Genomic DNA, 14,195 nt, shown 5'->3' with positions numbered 1-14,195 from the left:
TACAATGTGGACTTCAGGAACCGGTTTGTCACTCAGAATTCTGCAGTAACTGAAACATTTAACACTTTGAACATGTGCTGCATTTGGTCAAGCTTGTTGTGATTCTGAATATCCTACTTTAGTGCCAACTACTCTGGAGTTACCTAAGTTGCCTCTGCTGTTAGACTGTCAATGCTTCTTACTATCAAGATTACTACTGAAGTTCTCATTGAGAAATCATTCCTTGCAAAATGGATCTGCTTTGAAGGCAGTAAAAACCCTTTGTAGACAGTTTTGCCCCCATATCAGTGATTCTCAACCCTGGTTGCACATTGGGAATTTTAAAAGGTTACAGTGCCAAGGGTTCTATCCTCCATCCATTAAATCAGAATCTCTGTTTCTGGGGATCTGTCAGTATTTTTAAAAGCTCCTGAAGTGAAGGTATAGTAGAATGCCAATTTCTACCTCAATAGCCCATATTTGCTTTTCATTTACTTCAGATTTTTTGTATGACATCTTAAGGTTAAATTACTAAAACATAAATTTCACCCCTATTAATATCAAGACAGAAGCAATCAAAGGACAACATTCTGAAAGTCAAGGCTTTGAGCATGAGCACATTTACTTCAAAAGAGGGTGTAAAATTACTAAGAGCCAGGCATAAAGACGCCAGCTCCCTTATTAGTTTTATCTGACTGAAGATCACATCCAGATGTAAAGTTCAAATGGACCAGTCCCCAACTAACATGGTCTTTAAGTTCTCCCTCAAGTGTTCAGCTTAAAATGCTCTTGCGTTTTTCTAGGACTTTTTTTTTTTTTTTTTTTTTTTTTTTTTTTGAGACAGTCTCACTCTGTTGTCCCGGCTAGAGTACCGTGGAGTCAGCCTAGATCACAGCAACCTCAAACTCCTGGGCTCAAGCAACCCTCCTGCCTCAGCCTCCCGTGTGGCTGGCACTACATGCCCGGCTAATTTTTTTTTTTCAGTTGACCAATTAGTTTATTTCTATTTTTAGTAGAGACGGGGTCTTGCTCTTGCTCAGGCTAGTTTCAAACTCCTGACCTTGAGCAATCCGCCTGCCTCAACCTCCCAGACTGCTAGGATTACAGGCATGAGCCACCGGGCCTGGCCCATGCTTATGTTTTTGATCAAAATCCAGGGCTCTGCCCCCAGACTTACTGAAACAATCTCTAAGAGAGGAGCTAAAGAATTCACATGTTTAAAAAACTCCAGGTAATTCTTAGGATCAGACAAGTTTGAGCAACACTACTAATGGATATTGAAAGAATACTTAAGAAATTTTGGAGAGGGCATAAGTGCAATAGTTACATCATCACGCTTAATTAGAACCTTTTATTTTTCTTATGACCCACAGGGATTACTTCTGTTCAACAGTGATATTGGCAAAATATCCTATTCAAAATCATCTCTGCTCAGACTTTGTCCTTTTTTGCCAGTGATACTCATTTGGAAGTAGGAGACGAAAACAGAGATACTGTCATTTTATAACTCAGTTTTAAGTTTCTCATATAAACCATCCTGGTCAATCATGTCTGTGTGTCCATTCCAGCGGTGATAGGCAAGGAGCGCAGCGTTGTAGGCTGCAATGGCACTCATTTCCATGGCACTTGTTGCACACTCTATGCCAGTGATATAATACAGTCGATCATGAAGTATGACGGAGGGGCATTTCTCTGGGGGCTCATAGTGAGGATATGCAAGCCATGACTTCTTCACGGCATAATCATAGGACGAAAAGAGCTTCAAAATTTGTGCTTTAGTAAGAGTTTCTGGGGAAAACATCCTCCAAACATATGTTCCATCTGTTGATGATTGAGGAGTTTCCTTTTTCCTTACAGAGTACTTAGTCTCAAGACTGTTAATGAATGAATCTGAATTATCAGTGGTTAAAACTGTACGAAGGCCAAAGTTATCTATGGACCGAGAGCTAAAGACAGATGAATTCAATTCCCCCTTAACTAAAGTTGTCACTATATGTTCATAATTTTGATGGAATTCCTCAATTGGAGGATCAAAGTTGAGAAAAGTAATATTGGACATTTTTTGATTCAATGGAGTAGCCACCAAGACGATGTCATAGAAGTCTGAACGGGTCTCAGATCCAATTTGGTAGACCATTTCGTACATCTTTGTGGGATTTCCTAGAGGGAATAGGAAGCACACATTTCTTTAGTGTTTCCAACATACTATACTTTATACACCCTAAAAATAATTCTATACCTTCTTAATTGTGTCTCTGTAATTCTAAGGAATTAAAAGGGGTTTTGTTCTTCAAGATAACTGTCTCTTGCATTTTTATTGAGGCCAGTTTTCTATTCAGAATGTCAGTAAGTTCAAAATAAGGAATTTTTACTTTTGAGAATGAGATTATTTTTTAAATCCAAGGAGTCATGCTTCTGCACTTGAGTACATTTGGGAATATTTCTACATGGCACAGCATATGCAATTTAAACTTCCATCATTGTGGATCTAAGTGAGAGATACCAGAAGAGAGGTTTTCCACCCTGAGCAATCATTTTCTATAGAGGATATGAGAAAGAAAATGAAAGTTAAAGCTTACCTGTCTGTTTGGTCCTTGTTTTCTCCTCTATGTACATTACTGAGCCAGATATAAGATTGCTTTTGGAAGCCTGAAGGAGCCCTGAGCAAACAAGCTTATTGCCACCTTCTACTGCCCAATGGCCAGAATCAGAAGAGGACAATGACATCGCCCCTGTCAGCAGGAGGAAAAAATGTTTTGAATTCTGAATCTGAATAGAAAAAATTCTGAATCTGTAAGAGATCCCCTACCCAACTCTCCACTCTCAATTAGATGTCCTCCTCTAAATGTCTCCAGACATTGAAAAATGGCCTCTGGGGCCCCCACTTGAGAGTCACTGAACTCATAAAAGCTTAGGACTCTCTCTCCCTAAAAATACACATCTAGATACATAAAATTTTGCTAATAATGTCTGAAGTTCACAGAGAGGCAACCTTCCCCAACCTTGGCCTAAAGTTAGGAGCCACCACAGCATCGGGTGAGCCCCTTTGTGAATTAACCTCCACCACAGTTCCAAGCCCTGTCTTACCCACAATAGCATTGAGACCCGTGCTCTGGCCAAAATTGATCCTCATGATAGGAGCAACCATTTCATCAAGGAATTTCTCAGAGAAGCCTGCTTTCTGCAAGGTTTCAAGAAGTGTTTGGTTAAGTAGTCCAAGGAATTCATCCCCTCCTGTAGCATGTAGTAATTTTTCTACACTGCTGAAGGCATACTCATGAGATTGGTAGCTATAGATCCTTTATGAAAAGAAGAGAAATGACCATTAGACACCAAACAAGAAGGGGAGTAGGGGATGTATAAAGAAGGGAAATAGTGGCATAAGAATCAAACTGACTTCCATGTTCCCTTCTGATAAGTTTCTACCTATCATGTGAGACACAGCTCAGAGACCATCTTCCCCAGCGCTCCCAGACAATCCTTGCCCTCCACCTCCTCTACAAGTCTATTGTCCTTTGTATACAGTCTTGCTTTTCTACAGTAATATGATCACTGGGAGCACCTATTTTTAGCCTCCTTTAGAAGTCCCTTGTACTCTGTATACACTCTTCTGCATTAATGTGGTCACTGGTAGCACCATTTTTGTCTTTCCACCAGGCTTGATCTCTATTCATCACATCCCAACCTAAAATAACTGGCCACTGCTAACATCCTACTTGTCATCCTCAGTTTATTTAGTTTTAAAGCTTAAACATATTTCACATCTGCTTCTCCCACCCAAGCAGGAAACCTTATCAATCTTCCTAATATCTGTCTTTTTACTCCATTCTCACTTCCCTGATCTTAGGTTAGGATTTATATTCAAACTACCAAAGTGAAATGATCTACCTGCTTCTAGTTTCTTTTTGAAATATTTATAAATCTCCCAGGATTCCTAAAGTATACCTCTTTTATAACATCCTTCATTTATTTTTTTAAAAATTCTTGCTTTTGCTTACTAATAAAGCCCAGATCATGTGGACTGATATAAAAAACAACCATGAGCCGGGCGCGGTGGCTCACGCCTGTAATCCTAGCTCTCTGGGAGGCTAAGGCGGGCGGATTGCTCGAGGTCAGGAGTTCGAAACCAGCCTGAGCAAGAGCAAGACCCCGTCTCTACTATAAATAGAAAGAAATTAATTGGCCAAATTAGCCGGGCATGGTGGCACATGCCTGTAGTCCCAGCTACTCGGGAGGCTGAGGCAGCAGGATCGCTTGAGCCCAGGAGATTGAGGTTGCTGTGAGCTAGGCTGACGCCATGGCACTCACTCTAGCCTGGGCAACAAAGCGAGACTCTGTCTCAAAAAAAAAAGAGAAAAAAAAACAACCATGAGGTGGGACATGGTTGCTCATGCCTGTACTCTGGGAGGCCGAGGCTGGTGGATCGCTCAAGGTCAGTAGTTTGAAACCAGCCTGAGCAAGAGCAAGACCCCATCTCTACTAAAAAATAGAAATTAATTGGCCAACTAAAAATATAGAAAAAATTAGCCCGGCATGGTGGCACATGCCTGTAGTCCCAGCTACTGAGGCTGAGGTAGAAGGATTGCTTGAGCGCAGGAGTTTGAGGTTGCTGTGAGCAAGGCTGATGCCACAGCACTCTAGCCCTAGCCTGGGCAACAGAGTGAGACTCTGTCTCAAAAAAAAACAAAAACAAAACAACCATGAGTTCTAGACTCAAACTCATGAAGTCATGAACTCATGAAGGGTGAAGTTGCTATAATTGCCAATAAAGAAACAAAGCAGGCCGGGCGTGGTGGCTCACACCTGTAATCCTAGCACTCTGGGAGGCCAAGGCAGGCGGATTGCTTGAGGTCAGGAGTTCGAAACCAGCCTAAGCAAGACCCCCGTCTCTACTAAAAATAGAAAGTAATTAATTGACCAACTAAAAATATATATACAAAAAATTAGCCGGGCATGGTGGCGCATGCCTGTAGTCCCAGCTACTCAGGAGGCTGAGGCAGGAGGATCACTTGAGCCCAGGAGACTGAGGTTGCTATGAGCTTGGCTGATGCCACGGTCCTCACTCTAGCCTGGGCAACAAAGTGAGACTCTGTCTTAAAAAAAAAAAAAAAGAAAGCAGGCCAGGCTTGGTGGCTCACGCCATTAATCTTGGCACTCTGAGAGGCCGATGCCAGAGGATTGCTTGAGCTGAAGAGTTCAAGACCAGCCTGAGCAAGAGCAAGACCCTGTCTCTACTAAAGATAGAAAAATTAGCCAGGCATGGGGACGTATGCCTGTAGTCCCAGCTGCTTGGGAGGATGTGGCCAGGGGATTGCTTGAGCCCAGGAGTTGAGGTTGTAGTTAGGTGTCATGACACCACTGCACTCTAGCCCAGGTGACAGAGCAAGACCTCTCCCCAATCAGGCCAGGTATGGTGGCTCATGCCTGTAATCCTAGCACTCTGGGAGACCGAGGCAGGTGGATCATTTGAGCTCAGGAGTTCAAGACCAGCCTGAGCAAAATCGAGACCCCGTCTCTACTAAAAAATAGAAAAAATTATCCGGGCATGGTCGCGCATGCCTGTAGTCCCAGTTATTCAGGAGGCTGAGGCAGGAAGATCACTTGAGCCCAGTAGGTTGAGGTTGCTGTGAGCTAGGCTGACGCCATGGCACTCTAACATGGGCAACCGAGTGAGACTCTGTCTCAAAAAAAAAAAAGAACTTTCCCCTATTAAACAATAAGTAAATAAAATAAAAAGACATATAACTAGTAGTTTTTGCTAGTCAGATTGTTTAAACAGCCTTTTTCTTTTCAAATTACACTTACATTTAACTCTTTATTCATTCAACAAATATCTGTAGAACATCAACTCTGAGCCAGGTACTGTTCTAGGTACTGAGGATACAGAAGTCAACGCAACAGAAAAAAATCTCTGCCCTTATGTGGCTTATGTTCTAGTTTAGGAAATAGAAAATAAAAATTAACTAAATATAGGTAAATTATATAACAGGTTAGAGAATGGTAAGTATTAAAGAGAAAAATCAGAAATGAAGAATGAGAATGCATGAGGTTGGTAGGGTTGTAACTCTAAATAAGACAGACCAATAAAATGATTAGAGTAGTCAGGGAAAGCCTCACTTGGAAGGTGACATCTGAGCAAAGACCTGAAAGAGGTGAGGAAGCTAAGCATACAAATATCTGGGGATAAATATTCAGGTAAAGGTAAAAGCAGTACAAAATCCACATAACAGAAGCTTCCCTGGCATGTTCAAGGAACTGAGGCAGTTTCTGAGGCTGCACTGAGTCCAGTGCAGCTGATGCAGAGAGATCCAGAAGAGAAGGAGGTAAAATCAGAAAAGTAAGGGGGTTGGCGAGCACTTTCACAATAGTAGACTAAGGACCTCTGAAAATCTCCTCCATAAAAGCATTAAGAATATTGGCAAAAATTGTCAACATCAACGTTTTCACAACTCTGGAAATTAACTAAAGCCTTGTCAAAATGCAAGGAGTATTGATTCAAGAAAAGTGGCTTGCCGGGCATGGTGGCGCATGCCTGTAGTCCCAGCTACTCGGGAGGCTGAGGCAGCAGGATCGCTCGAGCCCAGTAGTTTGAGGTTGCTGTGAGCTAGGCTGACTCCACGGCACTCACTCTAGCCTGGACAACAAAGCGAGACTCTGTCTCAATAAAAAAAAAAGAAAGAAAGAAAAGTGGCTGAACCTCAGTAAGAACAATGAGCCCTATAGCATTTTAACTTGCCCTATTCCCATCCCCCTCATGCCAGCTTTGAAGACCAGCAGCCTTGTGACTACAAGAGATGTGAAATCAGCAATTCATATGCTACTAGAGAGGACAGAACTGGTTTGGGGTTCCCAAAAATCACCACCCCCAAAGAACTGTCACTATATGACCTATGTGGCAGATCCCAAAAAGCTTTATCCTCAGGTCTTGTCTTTCTTTGACCTGATTCAGAGCTAACTATATACAAACAACCCTGTCCTGAGGGCATGTGTCAAAAAAAAAGAAAAAATCAGTGGCAATTTTTTACCTTCACAGCTTCCTGCAACTGATACCAACTGGGGCTAAAAGAGACTGACCAAAAACTTTAAAAACTTTTAACACTAGGGAATGAAAATATAAAACGTGTTCCCAGAAATCTAGAAGGACATGTGCAAGGCTATCCCATGACCAGGAAAGACCAGGCTAATTCGTCATCTCTGGCTGACCCTGACGCTTTGAGCAAGTATAAAATAAATGTTAAGGCAGAGGCCGGGCGCGGTGGCTCAAGCCTGTAATCCTAGCACTCTGGGAGGCCGAGGCAGGCGGATTGCTCGAGGTCAGGAGTTCGAGACCAGCCTGAGCAAGAGCGAGACCCTGTCTCTACTATAAATAGAAAGAAATTAATTGGCCAACTAATATATATAGAAAAAACTAGCCGGGCATGGTGGCACATGCCTGTAGTCCCAGCTACTTGGGAGCCTGAGGCAGGAGGATCGCTTGAGCCCAGGAGTTTGAGGTTGCTGTGAGTGAGGCTAACGCCATGGCACTCACTCTAGCCTGGGCAACAAAGCGAGACTCTGTCTCAAAAAAAAAAAAAAAAAAAATGTTAAGGCAGAGCTGTAAATGCCTGCTAGAGCATTGAAAACATACCCTAACACACATAAGTCAGTGGCCTTACATGATGAGGAATACAAACTTCAGAGAATTAGTATCACAAAGTCACTAAACCAACAGCAGCAGTAGCAACAAAAACAAGCCCTGAGGTGAAGGTGAAACCGATTTCCAGAGTTGCCATATAATATCATTTTAAATGTCCAGGTTTCAAGAACAAATTATGAAATACTCAAGACAGTATGGCTTTTACGCAGGGAGGGGGAAAGGCAGTCAACAGAAACTGTCCATTACGAAGCCTAGACATTGGACTTACTAGATAAAGACTTTAAATCAGCTATAATAAATATGCTCAAATAACTAAAGGAAACCATGGTTGAAGAACTAAAGCAAGTATATCAGCAATGTCTCCCCACATATAGATTATCAATATAAAGACAGAAATGATTTATAAAAAAAAAAAAGAAGGAAATAAATTCTAGAGTTGAAAAGAACAATATCTGAAATAAAAATTAACTACAGGGGTTCAACAGATTTGAAATAGCAGGAGAATCAGCAAACTTGAAGATAGGTAAATTGAGATTGTACAGATTGAAGCACAGAATGAAAAAAAAAGTTAAGGAAAATAAGTACAGCCTCAGAGACCCATGGGACAACATGAAAGCATACCAACATTCAGATAACAGGAATCCTAGGAGAGAATAGCCAAAAACTTCCCAAATTTGATTTTAAAAAATTAATCTGCACATCCAAGAAGCTCAACAAAAGCCAACAGGATAAAAGCAAAGAGATTGATATCTAGATCCATCATACTCAAACTGTGGAAAGACAAAGAGATAAAAGCAACTCATCCCATAAAAAGATCCTCAATAAGATTAACAGCTGACTCCTCATCAGAAGCCATGGGGACGAGAAGGGACTAGCTTGACAAAGAATACTGAAAGAAACACTCAACCAAGAGTTCTATATACTCTATATACAGCAAAATTATCCTTCAGAATGAAGTAAAATTAAGGCATTCTGACATAAACAAAAACAATACAACACTAGCAGACCTGACCAAAAGAAACACCAAAGGTAATCCTCAGGCTAAGATAGAGCACTTCACAGATTCTTGAATCCACAAGAACAAGTAAACAGCACTGGTAAGGTAATTACATAAATTAAAATAAACTAAATGACCGTGGTGGCTCCTGCCTATAATCCTAGCACTCTGGGAGGCCTAGGCAGGTGGATTGCTGGAGGCCAAGAGTTCGAAACCACCCTGAGCGAGACCCCATCTCTACTAAAAATAGAAAGAAATTAATTGACCAACTAAAAATATATATATTAAAAAAAAAAAAATTAGCCGGCCATGGGGCACATGCCTGTAGTCCCAACTATTCAGGAGGCTGAGGCAGGAGGATTGCTTGAGCCCCGGAGTTTGAGGTTGCTGTGAGCTAGGCTGATGCCACGGCACTCACTCTAGCCTGGGCAACAAAGTGAGACTCTGTCTCAAAAAAAAAAAAAAAAAAAAAAAAACACTAAATATGCCAACTACAGTGGCTCAGCCTATAATCCTAGCACACTGGGAGCCAAAGGCGGGACGATTGCTTGAGGCCAGGAGATTGAGACCAGCCTGAGCAAGAGTGAAGTGAGACCCCATCTCTACAAATAATAGAAAAAATCATGGTGACACATGCCTGTAGTCCCAGCTATTCGAAAGGCAAGAGGATCGCTTGAGCCCAGGAACTTGAGATTGCAGTAAGCTGTGATGATACCACTGCATTCTACTCTGGGCAACAGAGTGAGACCCTGTCTCTAAAAACAAACAAACAAAAAAACCAAACCACAATAAATATAAAATAGAGTATGAAGATATATTTGTAACTGCATGACGCAATAATTATAGAACTACAGAAATGAGCTTATAATGTATAAAGATATAATTGTAGGAGTCCACTGCTCAAGGCCTCTTGGCAGTGGCTCCAGGGGGAAAAAAAAAGATATAATTGTATGACAATAAAAAAGGAAGAAATAAAGAAAGAAAAAAAAAAAAACAAAACAAAACAAAAAAAAAAAAACATAAAAAAGGAAGAAATAATGAACCTATATTATTTATTTATTTATTGAGACAATCTCACTCTGTCACCCTGGGTAGAGGAACATGGCATCAGCCTAGCTCACAGCAACCTCAAACTCCTGGGCTCAAGTGATCCTCCTGCCTCAGTCTCCCCAGTAGCCAGGACTACAAGTGCAGGCAGCTAATTTTTCTATTTTTAGTAGAGATGGGGTCTCACTCTTGCTCAGGCTGGTCTTGAACTCCTTACCTCAAGCAGTCCTCCTGCCTTTGGACTCCTAGAGTGCTAGGATTACAGGCATAAGGCACCGTGCCCAGCCATGAACTTATATTAGAGCATATAGATATTAACTTAAAAACAATTAAGATGATGATTAACAATAAAGATTGTTCTAAGATGTCAACTGAAAGAAAGCAACTTTTAAAATATATAGTAAAAGAAACAAAATTTACTCTAGCTCAGGCAACAGAGTGAGACTGTCTCAAAAAAAAAGCAACAAAATTTAAAGGGTACACAGGGTGCCTCTCTGTCCTCCATTTCACCCTTTTGAGATTTTTTTTGTTGTTTTGGGGGTTTTTTTGAGACAGAGTCTCGCTCTGTCATCCCAGGTAGAGTGCAGTGGTGTCACTGTAGCTCACTGCAACCTCAAACTCCTAGACACAAGTGATCCTTATGCCTTGGCCTCCTGAGTAGCTGGGGCTATAGCTATGCACTACCACACCCAGCTAATTTTTTCTATTTTTAGTAGAGATGGGCTCTTACTCCCAGAGTGCTAGGATTACAGGCGTGAGCCACTGTGCCTGGCCGACCTTTGGGGTGGTTTTTTTTGTTGTCTTTTTTTTTTTTTTTTTTTGAGACAGAGTCTGACTCTGTTGCCCAGGCTAGAGTGAGTGCCATGGCATCAGCCTAGCTCACAGCAACCTCAAACTCCTGGGCTCAAGTGATCCTTCTGCCTCAGCCTCCCGAGTAGCTGGGACTACAGGCATGCGTCACCATGCCTGGCTAATTTTTTGTATATATATTTTTAGTTGGTCAATTAATTTCTTTCTATTTTTAGTAAGCAAAACTAAACTACCCTTTCAATTTCTGAGTGGATAAATGGTCTGCATATTTTCTATAACACATTTTGCCTAGCAATCTTACAAACGGGTCTTGCACTTAGGTCTGTTCCAAGAAATTATAATTCCTAAAGTTCATCAAACTGAAAGGTCTTACCGGTAGGTTAAATGGAAGGGGAAAAATTACCTCATGAACTTGCCTAACACGTCGTCTACCCACATACGCATCCGGAAGGACTGAAATCCATAGTGCCAAATTAGTTTAATCATGTTAATTATGAACCAGCTGCTCTGTTCAAACACTAGAGTCTCTCCATCATACACCCCCACTAGGCCGCTAGGGAGCGGAATAGCAGAGAGACCTGCAAAAACAGAGAAAGGGTAGCTGAGTCAGTGGTTTCTGTGCTGATCAAATGACACTCTGAAGTGAGTGAATTTGGGGCTTCCCAAATTTAATGTGTGCTCAGGAGACACATTAAAGTAGCTCGATCTCTAGAACAGTGTGATACACTACACACTCACTATTGTCCAAAAGCAGATTCTCCAGAAGATGGGTCAGACGATCATACAGACATATCAAAATTAGACATATTTATATCTGGCTATTTTTAGTCTAAAAATACTAGACAGTCAAAGGAAAGAAGCCAGAGTACCAACTGAATTCAATTGAAAACAAAAATGTCAGACAGGACTGTCTGTGGCATGACTTGCTCCGGGTGGACATTTGCCCTCACGGAGGAAGTGGAAGCCCAGGAAGCATCCACCAGGCATGTGGAAGACAGTTGACTGGAAACAGGCACTCCCATTCCCATTAGACTTCCATTTTGCATAACTGGATATTTCAGATAACTGCAAGGAGGCCAGTATTACACAATTCCCTGAGGAAAGGGCCTGCAGAGGCCTGCCAGACTCCCCCCACAACCCCTCCAGTGCCTCTCCTGGCAGGGCAGCCATCGGACATCCCAAGTTCAAGGCACATGTCTACACCCACAGCTGTGTGAGTGACTTGAAGCCAGACACTTCAAGCCTCTGGGTCTCATTGCCTCAGCTGTTAAATGAGCATGCGAAGGTTGCTGCTAGCTCAAAACATTCTCTGATTCTTCAACACAAACTCAGAAGTTTAAGAACTGACAACAGCAGCCACCCCCACCCCCACCCTCACCCCTTGTCTGTAATTCCAGATAACAGAAGATACTGATAACCAGTGTCCCGTTACAGGAGAGCAGCCAGTACCAACTGCTAACAGGAAAGTGAGGAAAACAATTTTTACCAACTTCTCTGTCAAAGACAATTAACAAGGCAGAAAAGTTTCAGTTCTCCATCTGATGAAATATCCAGGGATGTCACACAGAAATCTGATGAGATCTAAGACCAAAATTACATACCCAGATCTTTGACAAAACGCTTCATGTGCAGGTTTAAAGGGTGGATGATAGAACCTCCTGCCTCATAGTCTTCCCCCTGAACCGTCAGAGTGGCCAGACGGCCCCCAACCTCTTCTCTTTCAAACACGTCAATCTTCACATCTTTCCCAAATTTCTGCCGCAGAATATAGGCTGCTGAGGTGCCACCAATTCCGGCTCCAATAATCGCTGAGGGGGGAAAAAAGGAACAGGTTTTTTTTTTTCCTCTCTTACTATCTTTGTGAGTTGATTTGTTTTGTTGTGTTGTGTTGTGTTTTTGAAAGGCCATTAACGAATAATGGCTGTTACTGAAAGCTATTACCAACAATTCAGGGGAGCCTGGAGAAGGGGGCAAGGACACCCGCACTGAAGATCCAACTCTCTGAATCTGCACATACACAGACAACAGACAAAAGTGGTAGTATGTTAATTTAAAAATGGACACTAATTCGATTTTTTCCCCATGCCCAAAAATTCTCACAGGTCTTTCCGGAGGCATCGATGGGCCTGCACACACCTCTTGGTGCCCAACTCATGGGAACAGAAGAGTTGGGCCTTCACAGTAAGCATTTTAAACAAAGTGACCGCCATTTCTAGCTCTGTTCTGTCTCAATGGAGACTCATAGTAGATATGTTAATGATCCAGAAGAACACAATTTTAAAAGTGGGGAGTGGGGGCCGGGGAGGAGCAAGGAGCAAAACACCAAAGCGCCTGAAATTAGAAAGAGCAGATTCTTGGCCGGGCTGGTGGCTCACGCCTGTAATCCTAGCACTCTGGGAGGCCCAGGCAGGTGGATCTTTTGAGTTCTGCAGTTCGAGATCAGCCTGAGCAAGAGCGAGACCCCTTCTCTACTAAAAATAGAAAGAAATTATTTGGACAGCTAAAAATATATACAGAAAAAATTAGCCGAGCATGGTGGCGCATGCCCGTAGTCCCAGCTACTCGGGAGGCTGAGGCAGGGTTACTTGAGCCCAGGAGTTTGAGGTTGCTGTGAGCGAGGCTGATGCCACGGCACTCACTCTAGCCCGGGCAACAGAGTGAGACTCTGTCTCGAAAAAGAAAAAAAAAAGGGGGGAAATGGGCATTTATTGAAACCTTAAAATCTGTACCCCCATAATATGCCGAAATAAAAAATAAAAAAAAATAAACCTTAAAAAAAAAAAAAAAAAAAAAGAGCCGATTCTTTCAGCAGCTGTATTCGTCCTAAACAAAGAAACCGTGCAAGCCAGGGGCCTCTGAGAGCAGGCCGAGCTCAGATGCGGAGATGGAGCCTGAAATCTGCGTGGCGGAGAGGCCGGGCGCTCCAAGTCCAGCCAGAACACCGGCCTCCCAAGGTGCAGCGAAGGGAAGGCGCAGAGAGGGACCTCGGCCTCTGAGAAAGGGGCTGCGGGACTCTGGGCACCCACCTGCCCGTGGGCACTTCTCCACGCCTGGAAAGGCACGATCCCACTCCTAGGAGGACCGAAAGCCAGCCTGAGGCGTGAATGGGGTGAAGTGCGCCGTGTGAGGTCGGCTGAGCCCTCGCAGCCCGGCCTGCGAGCCTGGGCGCGCCACGCAGCGGTGTCCGATGCCCTCCCGGACCCCTACGGTGTCGCCTACCGATCTTCTCTGGCGGAGACCGTGGCTCGGCGCTCCCGGGGCACCCCCAACTGCAGAGCAACAACCACAGCCCCACAAGCGGCGAGACGAGCTCTGAAACGGTGCGCCCCATGTTTCCCTGTGCTCTGCAGCCTCCGCGTTCGCCGGTCCTCCTGCCACTGCGGGTCTGGGGGTCAGAGTGTCCCCGAAGTCTACATGCTCCGCCCACCTCGCCCCCAGCCCAGCCCCGCCCCTCCGAGCCCGCCCAGCCTCGCCCCTCCCTATCTAGCCTGGCCCTGCCTCTGGGAGCCCTGCCAGGCCCCCCCCCCCTCAGACCTGCCTGTCTCCCGGCCCAGGCCCCTCGCTCGTTTTGGTCCACCGGACCCTCCAGAAGCTCTGCATCCTGGGCTGCTCCGGCCCTCAAGCCCACCGCACCCCGCCAAAGCCCACCTTCCTTCACAATACGCCAAAGACACAGGTTGAGGGTGACCCCCTTGCACCTTCCTCCCCATGTTATTCGGTGAAGCA

The 14,195-nt window shown here is 43.7% G+C and overlaps 1 protein-coding gene across 1 annotated transcript; it reads right to left on the bottom strand.

Moving 5' to 3' along the window:
- Positions 1-1,310: 1,310 nt before the first annotated feature.
- On the bottom strand, positions 1,311-13,886 carry LOC105863282 (prenylcysteine oxidase 1). Its single transcript, XM_076000861.1, has 6 exons — positions 13,689-13,886; positions 12,071-12,277; positions 10,873-11,047; positions 3,067-3,278; positions 2,559-2,711; positions 1,311-2,139 (listed from the first exon to the last, which is right to left on the bottom strand). The coding sequence occupies exons 1-6, from the start codon at positions 13,798-13,800 to the stop codon at positions 1,481-1,483; spliced, it is 1,518 nt and encodes a 505-aa protein (XP_075856976.1). The 5' UTR covers positions 13,801-13,886; the 3' UTR covers positions 1,311-1,480.
- Positions 13,887-14,195: the final 309 nt, after the last annotated feature.

The sequence above is a fragment of the Microcebus murinus genome, chromosome 3 (assembly GCF_040939455.1).
Source record: "Microcebus murinus isolate Inina chromosome 3, M.murinus_Inina_mat1.0, whole genome shotgun sequence".
NCBI lineage: Eukaryota > Metazoa > Chordata > Mammalia > Primates > Cheirogaleidae > Microcebus > Microcebus murinus.
Note: the sequence above shows the minus strand (reverse complement) of the source record. Positions and strands in the feature narration are given on the sequence as shown.

Bases quoted from the DNA above. Each gene is read 5' to 3' on its own strand.
- LOC105863282 (XM_076000861.1), bottom strand. From the start codon at position 13,800: ATGGGGCGCACCGTTTCAGAGCTCGTCTCGCCGCTTGTGGGGCTGTGG. The intron at 2,712-3,066 runs GTAAGACAGGGC...TCCTGCTGACAG, and splicing joins GGGTCTCAATGCTATTGTGG to GGGCGATGTCATTGTCCTCT. The intron at 2,140-2,558 runs GTAAGCTTTAAC...TATTCCCTCTAG, and splicing joins AACAAGGACCAAACAGACAG to GAAATCCCACAAAGATGTAC.